Here is a 27,259-nt window from a genome sequence, read left to right as displayed (position 1 = left end):
AAGGCGAACCCCACTGTCCTGAACCAGCAGAGTGTAAAGCTCTAGTGGATCATGAATAATGCGCCTCGGTGTATGATGCAGGGGCAGAAAGAGGCAGTAGATGGAGCCACTGGTCACACTGGCCACTGATGCTACAGAGGAATAATGCCAATGGTCCTGCTGAACCCTGGGTACAGGGCTTTGATACTAAACACAAAGAAACTAAGAGTACTGACCACTAAGCATACAGCGCGCCACTGTTAATACTGAGCGAGAGCGCTGGCGAATCAGTGCCATGCTGATGACACCCGTCCACTGACACTATGAAGCACTGTTAATGCTCAGCCATTGACACTAAGAACCACTGTTAATGCTCAGAAATTGACACAAAGAACCATTGTTAATGCTCGGTCTTTGACACTATGAAGCACTGTTAATGCTCACCCATTGACACTATGAACCAATGTTAATGCTCAGCCATTGACACTATGAACCACTGGTATTACTCTACCATTGACAATGATGAACCTGTGCCACTGATAATGCTCAGTACCTGATAATTCTGTGCCACTGATGCTACAAACCACTGCTAATGCTCACCATTGACACTGTGAACCACAATTAATGCTCAGTCATTGACACTATGAACCATTGTTAATTCTCAGCCATTGAGAATACGAAGCACTGTTAATGCTCAGCCATTACGCTACAAACCACTGCCAAAGCTCAGCCATTGACACTCAGAACTACTGTTAATACTCTACCATTGACACTGTGAACCACTATTAATAAACAGCCATTTACACTCTGACCTACTGTTAATGATCAGCCATTGACACTATGAATCACTGATAATGCTCAGCCATTGACCCTCTGAACCACTTTTAATGCTCAGCCATTGACACTATGAAATACTGTTAATGCTCAGCAATTGACACAATGAAGCACTGTTAATATCAGCCATTCACACTACGAACCATTGTTAATGCTCAGCCATTGACAATATGAAGCACTGTTAATGCTCAGCCATTGACACTATTAACCACTGCTAATGGTCAGCCATTGACACCATGAACCATTGTTAATGCTCAGCCATTGACAATATGAAGCACTGTTAATGGTCAGCCATTGGCACTATGAACCACTGTTAATTTTCAGCCATTGACACTACGAACCACTGTTAATACTCTACCATTGACACTGTGAGCCACTGTTAATGCTCTACCATTGACACTGTGAGCCACTGTTAATGCTCAGCCATTCACACACTGATCTACTGTTATTGTTCACCCATTGACAGTAAGAACCACTGTTAATGCTGATCCATTGACACTATGAAGCACTGTTAATGCTCAGCCATTGACACCGTGGACCACTGTTAATGCTCAGCCATTGACACTATTAACCACTGTTAATTTTCAGCCATTGACACTACGAACCACTGTTAATGCTCAGCCATTGACACCGTGGACCACTGTTAATGCTCAGCCATTGACACTATGAACCACTGTTAAAGTTCAGCCATTGACACTATGAACTGCTGCTATTGGTCAGCCATTTACACAATGCACCACTGTTAATACTCTACCATTGACACTGTGCGCCACTGCTAATACTCAGCCATTGACACTCTGACTCACTGTTAATGATCAGACATTAACACTATGAAGCACTGTTAATGCTCAGCCATTGACCCTATGAACCACTGTTAATGCTCAGTCATTTACACTATGATGCACAGTTAATGCTCAGACTTTGACACTATGAATCACGGTCAATGCTCAGTCATTGACATTATGAAGCACTGTTTATGCTCAGCCATTGACACTATAAACCACAGTTAATACTCAGCCATTGACACTATGAACCATAGTTAATGCTTAGTCATTGACACTGTGAAATACTGTTAATGCTCAGCCAATGGCACTATGAAGCACTATTAATACTCTGCCATTGACACTGATTAATCTGCGTAACTTACTATACTGAGTCACTAAAAACACCCATCAATTGCCTCTATGAACCATTGTTAACACTCTGCCTTTGACACTATGAACCACAGTTAATGCTCAGCTGTTCATACTATGAACCACTGTTAGTGCTCAGCCATTGACACTATTAACCCAGGGGTGTGGAATTTATTAAAATATCTACTTGTCCACGGGACAGGTTGCTTCTCAAATCTACTTGTCCTGTAAAAAGATCTACTTGTCCCTTTGGTGCCATGTAGTGTGGCGCCAAATTATAGCAGCAATCTTATTATGTAAGAGCTCTGATAATAGCCTCTCTGATTATGCCAGGGCTACTACCATAGTAGGGCTTGAATACTAGCAGTTTCAATCCCTACTGTAGCAATTTCCTTATTTTTCCACCTTTCTGCAGATCTGCATACTGGGGCTGGAGGAAGCAGTAAGCAATAGTTCCAGGGCTGGAATGCCTTTGAGTCTGCAAACCTACTAACCTGCATGTTTTAAAGATTTTCACCAGCTTCTCTCTAATATTTTCCCATAATAAGAAAGGTTGGACATTTACTCCTGACAATGGCAGAATTAGAACTTCTTCCAGGGTTGGGAAGAAAGTGGCTGGAGGGAAAATGAACTTGCAAATGCTCAATAGATTTTCACATGAGCAAATCTACACATGCGTATTTACCCATGCTAAAATACAGTTCACAAATATTTTATAGGGGTACGACATATACCATGGGTGCACTTTTATGACTTTCTTTAAGAATTTGGGGCCACATGTAGGTAGGTTCAGATTTGTGACCCGCAAATTGCGAGTCGCAAATCCGAATGTAGGATGGTGTCCCTGACACCATCTGTGATTCGCAAGGGCTTCGCAAATGTTCACCTCATGAATAATCATGAGGTGGGTCGCAATTTGCGACCCCCTTGCGAATGGCGGCCTCACAGGGATGGTGGCCTGCTGGAGACAGCAGACCACCATGTCTGTGACTGCTTTTCAATAAAGCAGTTTTTTTTTGTTTTTTTTTGTAATGCAGCCCGTTTTCCTTAAAGGAAAACGAGATGCATTACAAAAACGAAAAATGAAACGTTTTTGTTTAATTTTTTCAGAGCAGGCAGTGGTCCGCAGGACCACTGCCTGCTCTGAAAAAATGTTTACAGTGACATTCACAATGGGGAAGGGGTCCCAGAGGGACCCCTTCCCTTCTGTGAAAGTGTTAGCACCCATTTGAAATGGGTGCAAACTGAGATTGGTTTGCGCCCGCATTCGCAAAACAATCCTACATTGCACTGCGAGTCGCAATTAGGAAGGGAACACCCCTTCCTAATTGCGAGTCACAAACCCGTTTTGCGATTCGGTAACCAGGTTACCGAATCGCAAAACTGGGTTTGTGCATCGCAATGTGCTTTTTGCACGTCGCAAACAGCGAAAGTCGCTGTTTGCGACATGCAAAAAGCTACCTACATGTGGGTCTTGGTCCCTAATTAGGTCTGGTGTTAACAAAGACATTTTGTTTTTATTAAACTTCTATTTCTCTCTCTTTCGGCTGGCTTTACTGTGAGTGATCGCATTCTTCTCTTCCACAAGGAGCATATTGGCACACAAAGTAGTTTTGTTCAGTGTCAGGAACTACAGTGGCAATCAGTGACGTAATGAAACTGGAGGGTGCCCCTTTGCAAAGAACATGGAGGAGCCCCCTCTCCAGACTCTCTCAGGGCAGGTGCTGTGCTGAAGGGGCCCCCTGGAGGGCGGCTGCGGGGCCTTTGTTATGCCACTGGTGGCAACATGTGCTTTTAGAGTTCAAAAACGTTTTGGGGGGTTTTTGCCAGTGTTTGTTACAATGTTGAGGACCTGGTAGCTCCCACAACAATAAAGTGTTACAAAAGCCATGTCAAAACAAGACATGCATTGATGAAACTAAAAGACTTATAAAAATATGTCAGATCAGTTGGCTTTGTCAGTGTTTGTTTATTTTCATGCTTCCCATAATCGTGTTGAAAATGGTTACACTGATTTTCCATTAGAAATATTTTTGGGAAATACTAGCATGCATCAAAACATTTTACTAAATGACACTTCATTTGCATATAATCAGAGAGCATTCTGGGAGCATTATACTTAGCCTCATAGCCTAAACTTTTCAAACATGTGTATACAAGTTTTTTTTTTTTGTACTGGAACCAACGTCAGTAGTGAAGTGTGACATTAAAACATTTATTTACAGCACTCACCCTAATAATGAAGGTTTTCAAATAATGAACCATAAATACAAGTTCGAACAGCATTATCTCTTGGAAACACATTACCTCATATGCAGAGAGTTCCACTCTCTGTAAACAGGCAGCCAAAGGGTTTGTGCTGCAGAGGGTTGGGTCTGCTTGTCCCAAGGACAAAGTAAACATAAAATCTTGTTGCCCTTGACCCCAAACAAGATGTCCCGGGCGTCGGGCGATAGGAATTCCACATCCCTGAATTTAACCACTATTAATGCTCAGCCATTGATATTATGAACCGCTGTTATTAGTAAGCCACTGACACGGTGAACCACTGATAATACTCATCCGTTGACAGTAAGAACCACTATTAATGCTTAGCAATTGACACTATGAACCACTGTTAATACTCAGCCATTGACACTATTAACCACTGTTAATGCTCAGCCATTGACAATAATAAGCACAGTTGCTCAGCCACTGACACTACGAAGCACTGTTAATGCTAAGCCATTGGCACTATGAACCGCTGGTAATGCTCAGCCACTGACACTAGGTACTACTGGTAATACTCTGTCATGACACTATGAACAACTATTAATACTGAGCGTTCGACGCAATGAACATATGTTAATGCTCAGCTATTGGCGCTATGAACCACAGGTAATGTTCAGCCATTGAAACTACGAACCACAGTTAATGCTCAGTCATTGATACTATGAACCACTGTTATTACTCCACAATTGACATCGATACACCTGTGCCACTGATAATGCTGAGTCCCTGACAACTCTCAGCCATTGATGCTATGAACCACTGCTAACGTTAAGCCATTGATGCTATGAAGCTTTGTTAGTACTCTACCATTGGCACTATGAAGCACTGTTAATGCTTGGCCATTGACACTATTAACCACTGGTAATGCTCTACCATTGACACTATGAACCACTGTTAATGCTCAGTCATTGACACTGAACCACAATTAATGCTTGGCCATTGACACTATGAACCACTGGTAATGCTCTACCATCGACACTATCAACCACTGTTAATGGTCAGCCATTGACACTATGAACCACTGTTGTTACTCTACCATTCACACTATGAACCACTGTTAATACTGAGCCATTGACACTATGAACCACTTTTAATGTTCAGACATTGACACTATGGCCACGGTTAATGCTTAGCCACTGACACCGTGAACCACTGTAATGGTCAGCCATTGACACTATGAACCACAGTTAATGCTCAGCCATTGACACTATGAACCACAGTTAATGCTTGGCCATTGACACTATGAACCACTGTTAATGCTCAGGTATTGACACTTTGAAGCACTGTTAATGCTCAGCCATTGACACTACGAACTACTGTTAATGCTCAGATATTGACACTATGAAACAATGGAAATGCTTGCCCATTGACACTATGAACCACTGTTAATGCTCCGGTATTGACACTATGAAGCACTGTTAATGCTCAGCTATTGACACTGTGAACCACTGTTAATGTTCAGCCATTGACACTATGGCCACGGTTAATGCTTAGCCACTGACACCGTGAACCACTGTAATGGTCAGCCATTGACACTGTGAAACACTGTCAATACTCTGACATTGACACTGTGAACCTCTGTTTTTACTCTACATTGGACTTCAATACACCTGTGCCATTGATAATACTGAGTAACTGATACTTCTGTGCCACTGATGCTATGAACCACTGTTAATGCTCAATCATTGTCACTATGAACCACTGTTATTACTCTACCATTTGCATCGATACACATGCCACTGTAATGCGGAGTCCCTGACAACTCTCAGCCATTTATGCTATGAACCACTGTTAAGCCTCAACCATTGACACTATGAAGCACTGGTAATGATCTAACATTGACACCATGAACCACTGTTAATGCTCAGTCATTAACACTATGAACCACTGTTAATACGCTAACATTGACTCGATGAACCACTGTCTATGCTCAGCCATTGCATATAAACCACTGTTAATACTCAGCCATTGACACTATGAAGCACTGTTAATGCTCAGCCATTGACACCGTGAACCATTGTTAATGCTCAGCCATCGATACTATGAACCACAGTTAATGCTCCATCATTGACACTATGAACCACTGTTATTACTTTACCATTGACACCAATACACCTGTGCCACTGATAATGGTGAGCCCCTGACAACTGTCAGCCATTGATGCTACGAACCACTGTTAAGGCTCAGCCATTGATGCTATGAAGCTTTGTGAATACTCTACCATTGGCACTATGAAGCATGGTTAATGCTCAGCCATTGACAGTATGAACCACTGTTAATGCTCAGTCATTGACACTATGAACTGTGCTAATACTCAGTCATTGACACCGTGAACCACTGTTATTGCTCTACAATTGACATCAAGAAACTTGTGCCATTGAAAATACTGAGTCCCTGATAATTCTGTGCCACTGATGCTATGAACCACTGTTAATGCTCAGCCATTTATACTATGAACCACTATTCATGCTCAGCCATTGACACTATAAACCACTGGCAATGCTCAGCCTTTGACACTATGAACCACTGGTAATGCTCAGCCACAGATACTAAATACTACTGGTAATACTCTGTGATGACACTATGAACAACTATTAATACTGAGTGTTTGACACTATGAACATATTTTAATGCTCAGCTACTGGCGCTATGAACCACAGGTAATGTTCAGCCATTGACACTACGAACCACAGTTAATGCTCAGTCATTAACACTATGAAACACTGTTATTACTCTACCATTGACACCGATACACCTGTGCCACTGATAATGCTCAGCCCCGGACAACTCTCAGCCATTGATGCTATGAACCACTGTTAATGCTCAGCCACTGACAATACGAGCCACTGTTAAGGCTCAGCCATTGACACTATGAACCACTGTTAATGCTCAGCCGTATTACTACGAGCCACTGTTACTGCTCAGCCATTGACACTACGAGCCACTGTTAAGGCTCAGCCATTGATACTATGAAGCATGGTTAATGCTCAGGAATTGACACTATGAGCCACTGTTAATGCTCAGCCATTGACACTATGAACCAATGTTAAGGCTCAGCCATTGATGATATGAAGCTCTGTTAATACTCCACCATTGACACTATGAACCACTGTTAATGCTCAGCCATTAACACTATGAACCACTGTTAAGGCTCAGCCATTGACACTATGAACCGCTGTTAATGCTCAGCCATTGACACTGTGAACCACTGTTACTACTCTACAATTGACATCAATAAACGTGTGCCATTGATAAAACTGAGTCCCTGATAATTCGGTGCCACTGATGCTATGAGCCACTATCAATGCTCAGTCATTCACACTATGAATTACTGGCAATGCTCAGTCATTGACACCGTGAACCACTGTTAATGCTCAGCTATTGACAGTATGAATCACTCTTATTACTCAGACAATTACAATATCAACAACTCTTAATACTCAGGCATAGCAGCGTTCATAAGGCAAAGGAGGTGTGAGGCTGCAACCTCAGGCAAAAGACACACATCAAAGTTTTCTTTTCCCAGGAATCCAAATGAAACCTCCCTACGAAGGTATTACCTTATCGGTTACTTCTGAACCGCGCTCATCTTGGCATTCGACTGCTCAGCGCGTTCAGGGCTCGATGGACAGAGGGGTGTGGATGATGATGGTGAAAGGGTTTACACAGTGTCCATGAAGAGGTGGGCCTTCAGGTGTTTTCAGTTCTTCAATGATAACCTCAGGGCAAAGAAACACTGCTGAGGGTTTCTGTGGACAGGAGTCCTGAGGGCAAACCTCTCCTAAACCATGTTCATCTCGCACAGAACAGCAAAAGAGAATCTGATCTTTCCATGCCTTGTTGGTTGTAAGGAAGCAATGTAAGATGCGAATTTACTCGTATTAACCAAAAACAGGACCAATGCAGATATATCAGACAGAAAAAGCCACTTACCGAGGGCAGCTGCACGCAGATGGACTTCACGTCGTACTCTATGTAGGCCACCTCCAGCCCATCTTCTGATCGACCATCCTTGGTGTAACAGACGTCTCTGGTCTGGTTGATCAGAGCATCAATCTCCTCCATCCTGAACATGCAGAGAGCGGACTGCTCACTCAACCTTCCCGAGGCGGCCTGCCATGCCGCAAACACCCCAAACAGAACGTCACCGTGCGTGGTCCTCACACCTCTCCTCACCTTGGTACCTGGTTGGGCCACGTAAGCTGCCTGCAACAAGTTGTAGGACCTGCCCTTCCCTCTGCAGCTCAGGGGCAGCTCCACGTATGAGTAGTAGTGCGAATCGTCGGGGCAGATACGGGAGATGTAGGTCTTGTACTCACGCGACTGCGACTTGAGATCGCGTCGGTAGAACAAGAAGTATACGCTAGACCTGTGTGTGAAGGACTTGATGAAGTGGTGGTTGTACTCCGAGAGGCGGCCCACCACGGCCAACTTGGCGGTGTCCTCGTAGGAGAAGATGGAGTGGGACTCCGCCGCCTGGACGTCCCCCTCTGGCACATCCAGATTCCGCGTGGTGATTGGCGGGATCCCACCTGCCCCTTTGCTGGTGTACCCTCTCCCCACAAACAGCAGAGGCGCGCCATCTCGAGAGCGTCCCACCAACCCAACGGTACTCACATTGGGGTCATTGGCAGCCACGTACTGGGTGTCCACAGGCCTCTGCGGCCGGAAGAGGACGTTGTTGATGGACTTCAGGCTTCTCTTCTCACAGATCCCTTGGTGGACACTACCACACACTACCAGCTGCCCTTGCAGGGGGCTGACCAGCAGTAACTTGTTGAAGTTGTCGGTGGCCCGGGCTTGAGGGCACTCCTCGCTGGACACCGGGGGGAGGCAGTCTTTGCTGTCCAGGACGGGGCCAGTCTGGACTGCGTTCTGCACCATCAAGTCTGGTGTCAGCTGGAACAGGAAGTTGGTGGCCCCAAGATAGAGGGTGCCCGTGTCGGGGTCCACGGTCAGGTGGTTGAAGTGTGTATCGTTGTAGGAGAAGGTGGCGTAGGGCAGCGCTCCGGGGAGGAGGATCCCCAGGACGCAGAGCACCGGAAGCAGCAGGGTCTCTGGATCCATGGTGAACATTCTGTGAAGGAAGAAAGAGGGGGTTACTTCCGGCTGAGCACAGGGTAGGGCAGCAGGGTCTCAGCAACTGCCCAGTCAGCAACAGGAAAACAATCACACACCCCTGTGGATCCAATTAAAATACAGATAGACACTACTAGACCACAGAACAGCAGCCCCCCCGCCCCCCTACAAACGGACATGTCCTGGTAGGAGGGAGGGTGAGAGGGCATGGATGAGTGAGACAGCTGGTGGCTCACTAGGTGCCATTCTTCCCTCACGCACAGATACAGGCACACAAAAACACACACAGACGCGCACACACACACACGGAAGCACACATGCACACACATACAGGCACACAAAGACATACACAGACGTACACACAGGCAAGCACATGCACACACAGGTACAGGCATACAAAGACACACAGACGCACACACAGGCAAGCACATGCATGCACACACAGATACAGGCATACAAAGACACACAGACGCACACACAGGGAAGCACATGCATGCACACACACACACACAGATACAGGCATACAAAGACACACAGACGCACACACAGGCAAGCACACACACGCACATACACACAGATATAGGCATACAAAGACGCGCACACAGGCAAGCACATGCACACCCACACACACATACATACAGGCATACAAAGACACACACAGACGCAAACACAGATAAGCAAGCACACATGCACACACATACAGGCACACAAAGACATACACCGACGCACACACAGGCAAGCACATGCACACTCACACACACATACAGGCACACAAAGACATACACCGACGCACACACAGGCAAGCACATGCACACCCACAGACACATACAGGCACACAAAGACATACACCGACGCGCACACAGGCAAGCAGAGATGCATGCACACACATAGACACCAGACACCCAAAGACACACACTCCAAGCAATAGCACTCATGTTTCACAAATGTAGCTTGGAATTGCCTGGCACAGGGCCTCGTGGTTCACAGGCAGCCACTGAGCCTTCACTGGAAGCTGTTTCGAGCACTGTGCACACGCCTTTAGCCACTGAAGTGGCCAGTTTGTGGGCATCGGGGCTCCCCAATCTGCATAAAACCTTTGGTAACTAACTCGCCTCACCCCTCCTTGGGTTCCTCGGGGTGTCTTCCTGTGCAAGAAATTGTGTGGTTATGTTTCTCTGTTTCTCTCAGCCCAAACAGAAAAGCTCCACGCTTGTCAGCTGTTCTCTTTGTGTCCCACATTCCCTGGGGGTTCAGGGCCAGCCCACCAGGTGCATTGGGGGGGCAGAGCCTGCGTAATCCTTGTTACCAAGGTAGTGGTGGCGCCTGCGGGACCGGCGGGACCCACCCCAAAGTGTCAAACACACATGTGGCTCTAACGAAGTGATGCACGGAATCTATTTACATCATGTTGGAAAGGGACAATGACCCGTTCACAGTCCGTCGTTGTGCACACTTACCCTCCGCGTGCACTGCACATTTACCCTCCGCGTGCACTGCACATACCACTCAACATCTGCATCTGAGATGTGCCCGGGGGCAGTACATCAGTGCTTTTACTTGTTGAGCTGTGCACAGAATTGCCAGCATTTATTTTGCGGTTCAAACACTCAACAGCATGTTTTACTCTACGAGCACTCTACAAGGGTGTAGGAGATGTATCAGAGAGCACAAGAGACGGAGCATGCGCACACGGGGCAACCTGCAACAGACTTCATTGAGATACTCCTAGACAGAGACAACAGACTATGACCTCTGAGCCAGAGTCTGCCCTTTTATGCATGTCCTGTTATAAACCACAGCACGTGTTCCCCTGCTTCACCTCAGCACCCCAGAAAGAGTGGCAATCTGTGATTGCTTGTGTCTTCTAGCAGTGCCTTTGTTCTTGTGCAGAGCAGCACAGCCGTGACTTCTAGCTCTGCCTTTGTCCTTGTGCACAGCAGCACAGCAGTGGCTTCTAGCTCTGCCTTTGTCCTTGTGCACAGCAGCATAGCCGTGACTTCAAGCTCTGCCTTTGTTCTTGTGCACAGCAGCACAGATGTGACTTCTAGCTCTGCCTTTTACCTTGTGCACAGCAGCACATGTGACTTCTAGCTCTGCCTTTGCCCTTATGCACAGCAGCACAGCCGTGACTTCTAGCTCTGCCTCTGTCCTTGTGCACAGCAGCAACTTCTACCTCTGCCCTTGTGCACAGCAGCACAGATGTGACTTCTAGCTCTGCCTTTTACCTTGTGCACAGCAGCACACATGTGCCTTCTAGCTCTGCCTATGCCCTTGTGCACAGCAGCACAGCGGTGACTTCTAGCTCTGCATTTGTCCTTGTACACCGCAACACAGCCGTGACTTCTAGCTCTGCCTTTGTCCTTGTACACGGCAGCACAACCATGACTTCTAGCTCTGCCTTTGTCCTTGTGCACAGCAGCACAGCCGTGACTTCCAGCTCTGCCTTTGTCCTGTGTGCACAGCAGCACGGCTGTGACTTCTAGCTCTGCCTTTGCCCTTGTGCACAGCAGCACAGCCGTGACTTCTAGCTCTGCCTTTGTCCTTGTGCACAGCAGCACAGCTGTGACTTCAAGCTCTGCCTTTGTCCTGGTGCACGGCACCACAGCTGTGACTTCTACCTCTGTCTTTGTCCTTGTGCACAGCAGCACAAGCATGACTTCTAGCTCTGCCTTTGTCCTTGTTCACAGCAGCACAGCCATGACTTCTAGCTCTGCCTTTGTCCTTGAACACGGCAGCACAGCTGTGACTTCTTCCTCTACCTTTGTCCTTGTGCACAGCAGCACAGCTGTGACTTCTAGCTCTGCCTTTGACCTGTCCTTTGACCTTGTGCACAGCAGCACAGCAGTGACTTCTAGCTCTGTCTCTGCCCTTGTGCACAGCAGCACAGATGTGACTTCTAGCTCTGCCTTTTACCTTGTGCACAGCAGCACACATGTGACTTCTAGCTCTGCCTTTGCCCTTGTGCACAGCAGCACAGCGGTGACTTCTAGCTCTACATTTGTCCTTGTACACCGCAACACAGCCGTGACTTCCAGCTCTGCCTTTGTCCTTGTACACGGCAGCACAGCTGTGACTTCTACCTCTACCTTGTCCTTGTGCACAGCAGCACAGCTATGACTTCTACCTCTACCTTTGTCCTTGCTGCACAACAGCACAGCTGTGACTTCTAGCTCTGCCTTTGTCCTTGTACACAGCAGCACAGCTGTGACTTCTACCCTCCGCCTCTGTCCTTGTGCACAGCAGCACAGCTGTGACTTCTAGCTCTGCCTTTGACTTTATGCACAGCAGCACAGCAGTGACTTCTACCTCTGCCTTTGTACTTGTACACCGCAACATAGCTGTGACTTCCAGCTCTGCCTTTGTCCTGTGTGCACAGCAGCACGGCTGTGACTTCTAGCTCTGCCTTTGTCCTTGTGCACAGCAGCACAGCCGTGACTTCTAGCTCTGCCTTTGTCCTTGTGCACAGCAGCACAGCTGTGACTTCAAGCTCTGCCTTTGTCCTGGTGCACGGCACCACGGCTGTGACTTCTAGCTCTGCCTTTGTCCTTGTGCACAGCAGCACAAGCATGACTTCTAGCTCTGCCTTTGTCCTTGTTCACAGCAGCACAGCCATGACTTCTAGCTCTGCCTTTGTCCTTGTACACGGCAGCACAGCTGTGACTTCTTCCTCTACCTTTGTCCTTGTGCACAGCAGCACAGCTGTGACTTCTAGCTCTGCCTTTGACCTGTCCTTTGACCTTGTGCACAGCAGCACAGCAGTGACTTCTAGCTCTGTCTCTGCCCTTGTGCACAGCAGCACAGATGTGACTTCTAGCTCTGCCTTTTACCTTGTGCACAGCAGCACAGATGTGACTTCTAGCTCTGCCTTTTACCTTGTGCACAGCAGCACACATGTGACTTCTAGCTCTGCCTTTGCCCTTGTGCACAGCAGCACAGCGGTGACTTCTAGCTCTACATTTGTCCTTGTACACCGCAACACAGCCGTGACTTCTAGCTCTGCCTTTGTCCTTGTACATGGCACCACAGCTGTGACTTCTACCTCTACCTTTGTCCTTGTGCACAGCAGCACAGCTATGACTTCTACCTCTACCTTTGTCCTTGCTGCACAACAGCACAGCTGTGACTTCTAGCTCTGCCTTTGTCCTTGTACACAGCAGCACAGCTGTGACTTCTACCCTCCGCCTCTGTCCTTGTGCACAGCAGCACAGCTGTGACTTCTAGCTCTGCCTTTGACTTTATGCACAGCAGCACAGCGGTGACTTCTACCTCTGCCTTTGTACACCGCAACATAGCTGTGACTTCTAGCTCTGCCTTTGTCCTTGTACACCGCAACACAGCCATGACTTCACAGTAGCACAGTCGTGACTTCTAGCTCTGTCTTTGACCTGTCCTTTGACCGTGTGCACAGCAGCACAGCTGTGACTTCAGCTGTGCCTTCGTCTTTGTGCAAGGCTGTGACTTGTAGCTCCGCCTTTGACCTTGTGCACAGCAGCACAGCTGTAACTTCGAGCTCTGCCTTTGACCTTGTACACAGCAGCACAGCCGTGACTTCTAGCTCTGCCATTGACCTTGTGCACAGCAGCACAGCCATGACTTCTAGCTCTGCCTTTGACCTTGTACGCAGCAGCACAGCCGTGACTTCTAGCTCTGCCTTTGCTCTTGTACACAACAGCATAGCTGTGACTTCTAGCTCTGCCTTTGACCTGTCCTCTGACCTTGTGCACAGCAGCACAGCAGTGACTTCTAGCTCTGCCTCTGTCCTTGTGCACAGCAGCACATATGTGACTTCTAGCTCTGCCTTTTACCTTGTGCACAGCAGCACACATGTGACTTCTAGCTCTGCCTCTGTCCTTGTGCACAGCAGCACGGCTGAAAGTGCACCGGCGGAGTTGTTTATTCAAGCTCAGAAACATCGTTGTTACAAATGTTTCAAAATTCTTTACTTGACTGAATCCAGAAGCGTTTTGATGACACTTTCGATTTGCAAAACGTGTTGTAAGTTACGTCCCTGTTTTCGTCAAAAATGCTGCTTAGCAATAATAGTTCAACATGCCATTCACAGCATTACGAACTAATTAATCTTCTGAGTGGATGCACGGTGTGTACACAATGCAGTGCCAGGTTGTGATTGATTCTAACTCCTCCCCTCACCCCCCCCCACCCCCTTTAATAACAGGGTGACGCGTTAAACGTATAACCGTCCTTAAAAGACATTGTACACAACTGAAAGTACCGAAATGCTCTTAAAAAAACACTACGTTAGCAATACAACGAAACCTAAAGAGTACACATATAGTGGTAAAAAAATCTGTTATAATGGTGTATTAATCGTCTAAGGCAGAGTGGGGGTGACAGGAAGGCACAGGACTTTAAACAAGGTGTCCCCACACCCAGGAGCTCAGCGGAAACCCCGTGCTACACACACGCTGTGGCCAGGGCGCTTTTTGGTCCCCACATCCCTCTCATTACCTCCTCCGCGGATTCCCCACACTACCACCCGGCAAAAGTGCCCCACATCTCTCCAGAGCCCCTCGCTCACATGCTGCTCATTTGCATTAAAGTGCTGGTAAAGGTTGTCTTTGCTAATGCACTCAGCTATCCACATAAAATACAGATCTGTACTTTGCAGCAGGCACATGACCCTCTGCGCTACTTTATGGCGCCAAAACTGCCACTGGACAAAACTCCCATCACTTTCTCTGTACCTGGACCATTAATCACATGAGTTACCTTGACATTTTTATTGCTGCCTGAAAGCTGGATGCACAAGAACCTCTGAAGCAGGTACTGCCAAATGCTAAGTTATGGCTCAACACAGCGCCCCCTCCCGGTCAGCGCCCAGCGCGGCCGCACCAGTTGAACTGCCCCAAAGCCGGCCCGGAATGTGGCACAAACCCACCTTCAGGCGAAGCTGTACCTTCCTGGCACTCTGCCCAGGCCTGGCACTGGAGGTGCCTGGACCTGGCACAACTGTGCCAAGGGCTGGGACAGGCACAACCACACTCTTGAAACACACGAGGGAAGTGCAGGACGTGCTTTTGTGTGGCTGATCCACGCTGTTCGATTCACGGGAAACTGCCAAATAAACACTTAAATGCACCCTGTGGCCTCTGCGGTTTAAGCTGCAGTCCAGCGCCTTCCATCAGTCCATGTTTGACCTTTGAACTGCGCAGAGGCGCCTTCGAGAACTCCCTATCCTTGACCTGCCCGCGGTTTGAGCTCTAGATTGTTCTAGAAGCCGCTTAAAAGAATTATGTAGGAAAGAATTAAATCTCTTGGTTAACCTGTTCATTGGAACACACGCGACCAACAGGACCAATGAATTAACAGGTGATTTATTTCTTATAGCGCCTGGCAACAGGCTGCCATCCAGCAGAGAACCAAACATGGCGGCCCGGTCACTGCTGGCTTTCATCCTCTGACAGACCAGGTTTGGAGGGAGTGGGGCTCCTCTGTCAATCAATCAATCTATCAGGATTTATAAAGCACAGCAAATCATCTGTGAGGGGCTCAAGGCGCTGGAGTTGCTAGCTTCTTCAGGGTGCTGTGTTCATTGGAACAGCCATGTCTTGGGCGTTCCTGAGGTGCAGGGGAAGGGCATTCCAGGCTTTGGCCCCCAGGTGAGAGAAGGAGCGCCCTCTGCTGTTGGATCGATGGGTGTCTGTGAGGTAGAGGGAGGTAGAGGGAGGCAGATCGCGGGTGTCTGGTCAGTTGGTGGAAGGTCATTTGTTTGTTGATGTAGGCTGGTCAGCATCTTGAACTGGCATCTCTTCGGGACTAGGACACACCTGAAAATCTTACGGAGCATGCGTAGGTTGTGGGACCAGGCAGTCAAGATTGTGTTTACATGTTTCTGCATAGATGGCTTGCTGTCCAAGATGATGCTGAGGTTGCGGGGGTGGTCTGTCAGGGTGGGGGAAGGGACGAGTTCAGCAGGCCACCAGGTGGCCTTCCATGGCAAAGTGTTGTTCCTAAATTTGAGCCCTACTGGTCGTTGCCCCACCCTTCAGCCAGCAGTGCCAATACACATGCTCTGCTCTGTGCATGGGGGGTGGGCTGGTGGATGGTCCCAGGGCCTGGCTCATGCCTGGGGAGGAGGCAGCCTTCCTGGTGAGAGAGGAGGAGCTTGCGCCAAGCCCCTCGCACACACTTTCACAATTACTGGACGTTGGACAGAGCCTGCTCCTTCCGACATCCCCTAGTCTTATGTATAAGGGCTTCAAAAGTGATGTCAGGCCACAGGACAGACAAGACACCTGGATCCTCCGAGAAATCCTCACTATTCATGTATGGGCAGGTGGGAACTCCCAGCTGCAGGGTTTTTACACTCCTGGACAATGAGGTTGAAATTTGAAACCAAAATGTTGGATCAGCTCTGTGGTCCTGGGCAGGACATCTCAGAGTCATGCCCAACACTAAAACTGTCCTTCTTGATCCGTGTAGAGAGCACTGTCCATAAAGCTAAAGGCCTTCTCTCCACCATGGTACCAGGGAGGCAGAATGAAAGCATGAGAGGGTCAGGAGCATCTCACCCTGCAGCCTGGCACCCGCCACTGTCCTGAAGTGCTTCTGAAGAGGGCAGGAGCATCTCACACTGCAGCCTGGCACCCGCCACTGTCCTGAAGTGCTTCTGAAGAGGGCAGGAGCATCTCACCCTGCAGCCTGGCACCCTCCACTGTCCTGAAGTGCTTCTGAAGAGGGCAGGAGCATCTCACCCTGCAGCCTGGCACCCGCCACTGCCCTGAAGTGGGTCTGAAGAGGGCAGGAGCATCTCACCCTGCAGCCTGGCACCCGCCACTGCCCTGAAGTGTGTCTGATGAGGATCAGGAGCATCTCACGATGCAGCCTGGCACCCGCCACTGCCCTGAAGTGCTTCTGAAGCGGGCAGGAGCATCTCACCCTGCAGTCTGGCACCCGCCACTGCCCTGAACTCTGACAGAAGAGGGTCAGGAGCATCTCAGCCTGGCACCCTCCACTGCCTGAAGTGCTTCTGAAGCGGGCAGGAGCATCTCACCCTGAAGTCTGGCACCGCCACTGTCCTGAAGTGTGTCTGAAGAGGGCAGGAGCATCTCACCCTGCAGCCTGGCACCCGCCACTGTCCTGAAGTGCTTCCGAAGCGGGCAGGAGCATCTCAACCTGCAGTCTGGCACCCGCCACTGCCCTGAACTCTGACAGATGAGGGTCAGGAGCATCTCACCCTGCAGCCTGGCATCCTCCACTCCCTGAAGTGCTTCTGAAGCGGGCAGGAGCATCTCACCCTGCAGTCTGGCACCCACCACTGCCTGAAGTGTTTCTGAAGAGGGTCAGGAGCATCTCACCCTGCAGGCTGGCACCTGCCACTGCCCTGAAGTGTTTCTGAAGAGGGTCAGGAGCATCTCACCCTGCAGTCTGGCACCTGCCACTGCCCTGAAGTGTTTCTGAAGAGGGCAGGAGCATCTCACCCTGCAGCCTGGCACCCGCCACTGCCCTGAAGTGTTTCTGAAGAGGGCCAGGAGCATCTCACGCTGCAGCCTGGCACCTGCCACTGCCCTCAAGTGTGTCTGAAGAGGGCAGGAGCATCTCACCCTGCAGCCTGGCACCCGCCACTGCCCTGAAGTGTTTCTGAAGAGGGCCCGGAGCATCTCACGCTGCAGCCTGGCACCTGCCACTGCCCTCAAGTTTGTCTGAAGAGGGCAGGAGCATCTCACCCTGGAGCCTGGCACCCGCCACTGCCCTGAAGTGTTTCTGAAGAGGGTCAGGAGCATCTCACCCTGCAGTCTGGCACCCGCCAATGCCCTGAAGTGTTTCTGAAGAGGGTCAGGAGCATCTCACCCTGCAGTCTGGCACCTGCCACTGCCCTGAAGTGTTTCTGAAGAGGGCAGGAGCATCTCACCCTGCAGCCTGGCACCCTCCACTGCCTGAATTGCTTCTGAAGCGGGCAGGAGCATCTCACCCTGCAGTCTGGCACCCGCCACTGCCTGAAGTGTTTCTGAAGAGGGTCAGGAGCATCTCACCCTGCAGGCTGGCACCTGCCACTGCCCTGAAGTATTTCTGAAGAGGGCAGGAGCATCTCACCCTGCAGCCTGGCACCCGCCACTGCCTGAAGTGTTTCTGAAGAGGGCAGGAGCATCTCACCCTGCAGCCTGGCACCCGCCACTGCCCTGAAGTGTTTCTGAAGAGGGCCAGGAGCATCTCACGCTGCAGCCTGGCACCTGCCACTGCCCTCAAGTGTGTCTGAAGAGGGCAGGAGCATCTCACCCTGCAGCCTGGCACCAGCCACTGCCCTCAAATGCGTCTGAAGAGGGCAGGAGCATCTCACCCTGCTGCCTGGCACCAGCCACTGTCCTGAAGTGTTTCTGAAGAGGGCAGCGGCATCTCACCCTGCAGCCTGGCACCCGCCACTGCCCTGAAGTGGGTCTGAAGAGGGTCAGGAGCATCTCACCCTGCAGCCTGGCACAAGCCCCTGCCCTGAAGTGGGTCTGAAGAGGATCAGGAGCATCTCACCACTTTGAAGCTCTTGTACATGTTTCAACACACTGACATGTACAAATGAAACCCTGTGGGTGAGGGAGGTGGGAAAGGGATGAGCCGGGCTAGTTTCAGAAACGGTTTACGTTGGAGCATTCTGCCTACGGTTCTGCTGACTCACAAGGCCACGTGGCACGTGCATGGATGTTTCTCACATTATTTTTCCTTGTTCAGTGTTGAAATAGTTTATAGCTCAGCGATACGAGAGCATCATTTAGAGGGGAAGGGTTAGTCTGATGCCTCCGATGTGGTTTATGGCAGTGTGGATTGTGAGTGCCAGGTACTGTGGCCCATGCCATGCCAAGCTTGCCCGTCATCTCTCTCTCTGGACGATCTGTAGCCGAGGGGCGCGGCTCACTCACCCACTCAGTCACATCCTTTGATGGGGATCCAACATAGCAGACTCTTTTGAAGACCCTACTGTCTCAGAGCAGCCACACCTGGATAACCACCCTGTCCCACTTAAGTCCCTTGCAGATCACCATGAATTGACATTTTGTGATTTCTTCTTGCTCTCCTACCTCTGGGCACAGAGCACACTGTCTCTTTCTGTAGTGCTTGACTCGTGAGGGTCTTGCCAAGTGCAAGTCATGTTTGCTACCAGGTAGATGTCCTCACCTGGATCAGGTCCCGTGCCTTGATACTTCCTTTGAGGCCAAATGCCCCAGCCTTGAAGCTTCCTCTGACTTGTGGCTACAGCCAATCAACCAATCAAGGATTTATAAAGTGCAGCAAATCACCCGTGAGGGTTTCAAGGCGCTGAAAAAGCAAGGAGAAGACAGGAGCAAGAGCGAAGCAACAGCACCGGAGAGCTGGGCCTGGGAGCCAGTGACTCCTTCCTTCAGAAGGCAGCGCAGATGCAGCCAGCACCCCACTTCTGCTGAGGACCACACCCAGGAGCACATCCACTCTCAGATACCCACCTCTGGAACAGAATGTAGGAATGACTAGCAGAACAAGTCCTCTCCTGCAGGAGGCACCCAGGACCACCCTTAGAAGGTGTTGACTTTGAGAGCTCAGAACAACTACTTTACCTTCTCTCTGGATCCCACTCAAGCAGGGAACGGTGTCTTAAGGGGGATCCTGGGAGCTCCCCATATAAGTGCATGCAGGTATCCCTCGCCATCTTCTGTACTCACCCCGTCACAGCTGACAGGCATTCAGAGAACCGCCTATGCAAAGACATTATCCAAATTTGAGACTCATGAACCAATGGAGTCTGCCACACATGGAAGGACTCAGGCCTACCTGAGTTTTGCGACCATTGGATCATGGACGAGGGCCTGATAGATGCCCCTGCTGCAGGGATAAGATGCCCTGGGGCATCAGCTTGTAACCTGTCCATCAATCTCGAGTGGCATTAGATCTCACGCGGCCTCACAATGCCATCACACAATGGATAACAACTAGCCACCCTCAGGTGTGAAGGGTACACAGTCCTTCCCTGCTGATGCTTGATGCCTAAACTTGGTGGCTTAGTGTCCTTTCATACTCTTGGGGCTTAAGCCTGGACTCCCTGGGGCCTGTCCTGCTTACCCTGTCCTGACCTGGTCACCCAGGGGCCTGTCCTGCTCACCCTGTCCTGGTCACCCAGGGGCGTGTCCTGCTTACCCTGTCCTGTCCTGCTCACCCTGGGCCCTGTCCTGCTCACCCTGGCGCCCTGTCCTGCTCACCCTGGCGCCCTGTCCTGCTCACCCTGGCGCCCTGTCCTGCTCACCCAGTCCGGCTCACCCTGTCCTGCTCACTCTGGGGTCCTGTCCTGCTCACCCTGGAGTCTTGTCATGCTCCCACTATTGCCCTATCTTGCTTACCTGGGGCCCTGTCCTGCTCACCCTGGGGCCCTGTCCTGCTCAGCTTGGGGCCCTGCCCCGCTCACCCTGGCGTCCTGTCCTGCTCGCCCTGGGGCCCGGTCCTGCTTGCCCCGGGGCCCTGACCTGCTCACCATGGGGCCCTCGCATGCTCACCCGGTCCGGCTCACCCTGGCGCCCTGTCCGGCTCACCCTGTCCTGCTCACTCTGGGGTCCTGTCCTGCTCACCCAGTCCGGCTCACCCTGGAGTCCTGTCCTGCTCACCCTCGGACCCTGTCCTGCTTACTCTGGGGCACTGTCCTGCTCACCCTGCTCACCCTGGGGCACTGTCCTGCTCACCCTGGGGCACTGTCCTGCTCGCCCTGGGGCACTGTCCTGCTCGCCCTGGCGCCTGTCCTGCTCGCCCTGGCGTCCTGTCCTGCTCGCCCTGGCGTCCTGTCCTGCTCGCCCTGGCGTCCTGTCCTGCTCGCCCTGGCGTCCTGTCCTGCTCGCCCTGGGGCCCTGTCCTGTTCGCCCTGGGGCCCTGTCCTGCTCGCCCTGTCCTGCTCACCCTGGGGCCCTGTCCTGCTCGCCCTTGGGCCCTGTCCTGCTCACACTGGGGCCCTGTCCTGCTCACACTGGGGCCCTGTCCTGCTCAGCCTGGGGCCCTGTCCTGCTCAGCCTGGGGCCCTGTCCTGCTCACCCTGTCCTCACACTGATGCCCTGTCCTGCTCACCCTGGGGCCCTGTCCTGCTCACCCTGGGGCCCTGTCCTGCTCACCCGGGCGCCCTGTCCTGCTGACCCGGGCGCCCTGTCCTGCTCACCCTGGCGCCCTGTCCTGCTCAGCCTGGGGCCCTGTCCTGCTCAGCCTGGGGCCCTGTCCGGCTCACCCTGTTCTGCTCAGCCTGGGGCCCTGTCCTGCTCACCCTGTCCTCACACTGATGCCCTGTCCTGCTCACCCTGGGGCCCTGTCCTGCTCACCCTGGGGCCCTGTCCTGCTCAACCTGGCGCCCTGTCCGGCTCACCCTGGCGCCCTGTCCGGCTCACCCTGGCGCCCTGTCCTGCTCACCCTGGGGCCCTGTCCTGCTCACCCTGGGGCCCTGTCCTGCTCACCCTGCTCGCCCTGTCCTGCTCACCCTGGCACCCTGTTCTGCTCAGCCTGGGGCCCTGTTCTGCTCACCCTGGGGCACTGTCCTGCTCACCCTGGGGCACTGTCCTGCTCACCCTGGGGCACTGTCCTGCTCACCCTGGCGCCCTGTCCTGCTCACCCTGGCGCCCTGTCCTGCTCACCCTGGCGCCCTGTCCGGCTCACCCTGGCGCCCTGTCCTGCTCACCCTGGGGCCCTGTCCTGCTCGCCCTGTCCTGCTCACCCTGGCACCCTGTTCTGCTCAGCCTGGGGCCCTGTCCTGCTCACCCTGTCCTCACACTGATGCCCTGTCCTGCTCACCCTGTGGCCCTGTCCTGCTCACCCTGGGGCCCTGTCCTGCTCACCCTGGGGCACTGTCCTGCTCACCCTGGGACCCTGTCCTGCTCACCCTGGGACCCTGTCCTGCTCACCCTGGCGCCCTGTCCGGCTCACCCTGTTCTGCTCAGCCTGGGGCCCTCTCCTGCTCACCCTGTCTTCACACTGATGCCCTGTCCTGCTCACCCTGGGGCCCTGTCCTGCTCACCCTGGGGCACTGTCCTGCTCACCCTGGGGCACTGTCCTGCTCACCCTGGGGCACTGTCCTGCTCAACCTGGGGCCCTGTCCTGCTCACCCTGGGACCCTGTCCTGCTCACCCTGGGGCCCTGTCCTGCTCACCCTGGCGCCCTGTCCTGCTTACGCTGGGGCCCTGTCCTGCTCACCCTGGCGCCCTGTTCTGCTCAGCCTGGGGCCCTGTCCTGCTCACCCTGTCCTCACACTGATGCCCTGTCCTGCTCACCCTGGGGCCCTGTCCTGCTCACCCTGGCGCCCTGTCCTGCTCACCCTGGCAACCTGTCCTGCTCACCCTGGCGCCCTGTCCTTCTCACCCTGGGGCCCTGTCCTTCTCACCCTGGGGCCCTGTCCTGCTCACCCTGGGGCCCTGTCCTGCTCACCCTGGGGCCCTGTCCTGCTCACCCTGGGGCCCTGTCCTTCTCACCCTGGGGCCCTGTCCTTCTCACCCTGGGGCCCTGTCCTTCTCACCCTGGGGCCCTGTCCTTCTCACCCTGGGGCCCTGTCCTGCTCACCCTGGGGCCCTGTCCTGCTCGCCCTGGGGCCCTGTCCTGCTCGCCCTGTCCTGCTCGCCCTGTCCTCACACTGATGCCCTGTTCTGCTCACCCTGGGGCCCTGTCCTGCTCACCTTGGGGCCCTGTCCTGCTCACCTTGGGGCCCTGTCCTGCTCACCCTGTCCTGCTCTCCCTGTCCTCACACTGATGCCCTGTCCTGCTCACCCTGTCCTGCTCGCCCTGGGGCCATGTCTGGCTCACCCTGTCCTGCTCAGCCTGGGGCCCTGTCCTCCTCACCATGGGGCTTTGTACTATTCACCCAGAACCCTTGGTACCCACCCTGGGGCTTTTCACTGCTCACTCAGACTCCTTGTTACCCACAGGGGGCTTTGTACTGCTCACCCAGGGCCCTGGTTACCCACCCAGGGGCTTGGACTGCTCACCGAGGGCCCTGGCTACCAACCCGGGGCTTCGCACTGCTCACCAAGAGTCCTGGCTATCCACCCTGGGGCTTTGCAGTGCTCACCCAGAGCCCATGTTACCCACCCTGGGGGTTACACTGCTCACCCAGAGCCCTTGGTACCCACCCAAGGGTTTACACTGCTCACCTACAGCAGTTGATTCCCACCCGGGGGCTTTGCACTGCTCACCAAGAGCCCTTGTTTCCCACCCCGGGGCTTTGCACTGCTCACACAGAGCCCTTGTTACCCCACCCTGGGGCTTTACACGGAGAAGTGTGGCACAATGGTTAGAGCGGCAGACCCTGATGCAGAGATCTGGCCCGGGACCAGGGTTCAATTCCCACCTCGGCGGGTCTTGGGCTCAATTCCCTTGGACCAGATAATTCTCGCCTAGGTGCCTGATCTAATTAATGGGTCCCACTCTGTAACTCTGGGCAATAGCTTGCTTAATCTCCACAATGGCGCTGACAGCACTTGGATACCTGGCTTCACACTGGAACTGTCCAGGAGTGGGTGCCTCACAGGGCAAAGCCAGGAGGGGTACCACAGCGGTATGCGTACAGCGCCTTGAGACCCTAACGGGTGAGTAGTGCGCTATACAAGTGCAAAGTTTACAGTTTTTTTTTTTTTTAACACTGCTCACCCAGAGCCCATGTTACCCACACTGGGGCTTTGAACTATTCACCCAGAGCCCTGGTTACCCACCCAGGTGTTACCCAGACAACAACTAACACAGGCACTGGGTGGGCTCGTGCTCCCACGAGGTGTCTGGAGCATGGCCAAGCTCTTAGCTGGGTGTGCCCCTTCCACTGGTTCGAAGATGCTCGGCACATGTCCCTGCAGCCCTCAGCACCAGGCAGTACTTAGAGCAGAAGTCTCAGGTGAGGCCCAGCCCGGGAAGAGATAATCTGCCCTACACAGAGATTTCCCATAATTATTCCTTCGCGTGTTGTGTGGCCTGGTGCCAGACGAGGCTTGGTGCCAGCCAAGGCCTGGTGCCAGCTGCTGGGGCTCAAATCTGCACAGGCTGAGGAGCAGGGGAGGGACTGAACAGCACCCACACAGCTGTGGACTGGTACCTGACATCTGGAAGGAGACCTTCACTCACACGGGGGGGTCAGAGGTGCGAAGAGCCCAGGCCCACTGTGAGCGGCTGCCACTCAGACAGGGCACAGCTAGGTCTGGCATCTGATGCCCATCGGTGCTCACCAGGAAGGTGTCGGGTCGGAGGGGTGCAAGTGGGAAGCACTGCTGCTTTTGTTCCTGGGGACCGATATTGCAGCATCGCTGCAAAACCGGCCCCCAGCACTAGAAAACCGTACCCCACCCTTTCAGCCTCCCTGCCCGCTAGGCCAGTCCGGCTCCGAGGGATGACCCCAAAGCAAGCACACTGTATCCAGTCCGGCCCTGAGGGATGACCCCAAAGCAAGCACACTGTATCCAGTCCGGCCCTGAGGGATGGCCCCACAGCGAGTACGTTGTATCCAGTCCTGCCCTGAGGGATGGCCCCAAAGCAAGTATGTTGGATCCAGTCCCGCCCTGTGGGATGGCCCCACAGCGAGTACGTTGGATCCAGTTTGGCCCTCAGGAATGGCCCCATACAGAGTACATTGGATCCAGTCTGGCTCTGAGGGATGGCCCCACAGCGAGTACGTTGGATCCAGTTTGGCCCTGAAGGATGGCCCCACAGCGAGTACGTTGGATCCAGTTTGGCCCTGAGGAATGGCCCCACAGAGAGTACATTGGGTCCAGTCTGGCCCTGAGGGATGGCCCCACAGCGAGTACATTGGATCCAGTCCGGCCCTGAGGGATGGCCCCACAGCGAGTACATTGGATCCAGTATGGCCCTGAGAGATGGCCCCACAGAGAGTACATTGGATCCAGTCTGGCCCTGAGGGATGGCCCTACAGCGAGTACATTGGATCCAGTCCGGCCCTGAGGGATGGCCCCACAGCGAGTGCGTTGGATCCAGTTTGGCCCTGAGGAATGGCCCCATACAGAGTACATTTGATCCAGTATGACTCTGAGGGATGGCCCCACAGCGAGTACATTGGATCCAGTCCGGCCCTGAGGGATGGCCCCACAGAGAGTACATTGGATCCAGTCTGGCCCTGAAGGATGGCCCCACAGCGAGTACATTGGATCCAGTCCGGCCCTGAGGGATGGCCCCACAGCGAGTACGTTGGATCCAGTTTGGCCCTGAGGAATGGCCCCATACAGAGTACATTGGATCCAGTATGACTGAGGGATGGCCCCACAGCGAGTACATTGGATCCAGTCCAGCCCTGAGGGATGGCCCCACAGAGAGTGCATTGGATCCAGTTTGGCCCTGAGGGATGGCCCCACAGCGAGTACATTGGATCCAGTCCGGCCCTGAGGGATGGCCCCACAGCAAGTACATTGGATCCAGTATGGCCCTGAGAGATGGCCCCCCAGAGAGTACATTGGATCCAGTCTGGCCCTGAGGGATGGCCCCACAGCGAGTACATTGGATCCAGTCCGGCCCTGAGGAATGGCCCCATACAGAGTACATTGGATCCAGTATGACTCTGGGGGATGGCCCCACAGCGAGTACACTGGATCCAGTCCGGCCCTGAGGGATGGCCCCACAGAGAGTACATTGGATCCAGTCTGGCCTGAGGGATGGCCCCACAGCGAGTGCGTTGGATCCAGTCTGGCCCTGAGAGATGGCCCCACAGAGAGTACATTGGATCCAGTCTGGCCCTGAGGGATGGCCCCAGAGCGAGTACATTGGATCCAGTCCGGCCCTGAGGGATGGCCCCACAGCGAGTACATTGGATCCAGTATGGCCCTGAGGGATGGCCCCACAGAGAGTATGTTGGATCCAGTCTGGCACTAAGGGATGGCCACAAATTGAGTAACTTGGATCCAGTCCGGCCCTGAGGGATGGCCCCACAGGAAACATATTGGATCCAGGCGGCCCTGAGGGATGGCCCCACACTGAGTACACTGGATCCAATGTGGCCTTGAGTGATGACTCCACAGCGAGTACACTGAATCCAGTCTGGTCCTCAGGGATGACCCCACAGCAAACATATTGGATCCAGTCCGGCCCTTAGCGATGGCCCCACAGCGAGTACATTGGATCCAGTCTTGCCCTGAGGGATGGCTCCACACTGAGTACACTGGATCCAATCCGGCCCTGAGTGATGGCCCTGAGTGATGGCCCCACAGCGAGTACACTGGATCCAGTCCAGCCCTCAGGGATGACCCCACAGCAAACATACTGGATCCAGTCCGGCCCTGAGGGATGGCCCCACAGCGAGTATGCTGAATCCAGTCTGGCCCGCAGGGATGGCCCCACAGCGAGTTCGCTAGTATTTAGGAATGGTCAAGCAGAAAGGCAGATGAGCAACTGGTGTGCGGGCAGCTGATAGAGAGGAAAGCGCTTGTCAGCTGAGAACTAGGGCATCAAAGCGCTTTGTGGCGCCTGAAAGCTGACCGCCAGCTGGAAGGGGTGGGCAGTTTAGTTTCTGCAGATGGCTGGGACCGAAGAACGACAGGCTACATGCCGGAGAATCCTGAATAAGTTGGAGGCGGTGAAACTAATTGGATGGAATGCTACATACGGAGAATTACCTCAATCCACGCGAGGCCCAACAACAACACGAAATGTTTTCCTACCTTTTGCAGCTTGAAGGATTTTCTGGATTCACATGCTGTGCATTATTCCAACATATCGGACTGAGCTTCAGTGCATCATGGGTGGTCTCCGAGGGGTGCGTCACAGTGGGATCCAGACAGACCCCTGTAGAAATTATTCCCTTCCCGCCTGGACTCATGGTTCAGGGCTGGAGGAGATGTAGCATGGAGTTTGCTTTCTACAGCTTCCTTGTCTAGTGTGGTGTCTTCCTGACCTGTGGGCAGGAGGACGAGGGGAACGAGAAGCATGGTCAGATTCTTGTACCAGGGCTGGGCTGAGCTGTCCACCACTATTCACTCTCTTAGACATTTCCAGCGTGCTTACGTTCAGAAAGCTGCTTCTCCGTCCCGTGTCCT

General features: G+C 52.7%; 1 protein-coding gene across 2 annotated transcripts in view; it reads right to left on the bottom strand.

Moving 5' to 3' along the window:
• The window catches only part of PLXNB1 (plexin B1), a 363,371-nt gene that overhangs the window by 183,942 nt on the left and 152,170 nt on the right, over window positions 1-27,259 (bottom strand). For both annotated transcript variants that reach the window (XM_069206118.1, XM_069206119.1), the window contains exon 3: window positions 8,151-9,294. In XM_069206118.1, the coding sequence (XP_069062219.1) occupies window positions 8,151-9,293 (1,143 nt within the window). In that variant the 5' untranslated portion in view covers window position 9,294. The remainder of the gene's footprint in view (window positions 1-8,150; window positions 9,295-27,259) is intronic.

The sequence above is a fragment of the Pleurodeles waltl genome, chromosome 9, assembly GCF_031143425.1.
Source record: "Pleurodeles waltl isolate 20211129_DDA chromosome 9, aPleWal1.hap1.20221129, whole genome shotgun sequence".
Taxonomy (NCBI): Eukaryota; Metazoa; Chordata; class Amphibia; order Caudata; family Salamandridae; genus Pleurodeles; species Pleurodeles waltl.
The sequence above is the reverse complement of the archived record's forward strand: the minus strand, read 5'-3'. Positions and strand labels throughout refer to the sequence as shown.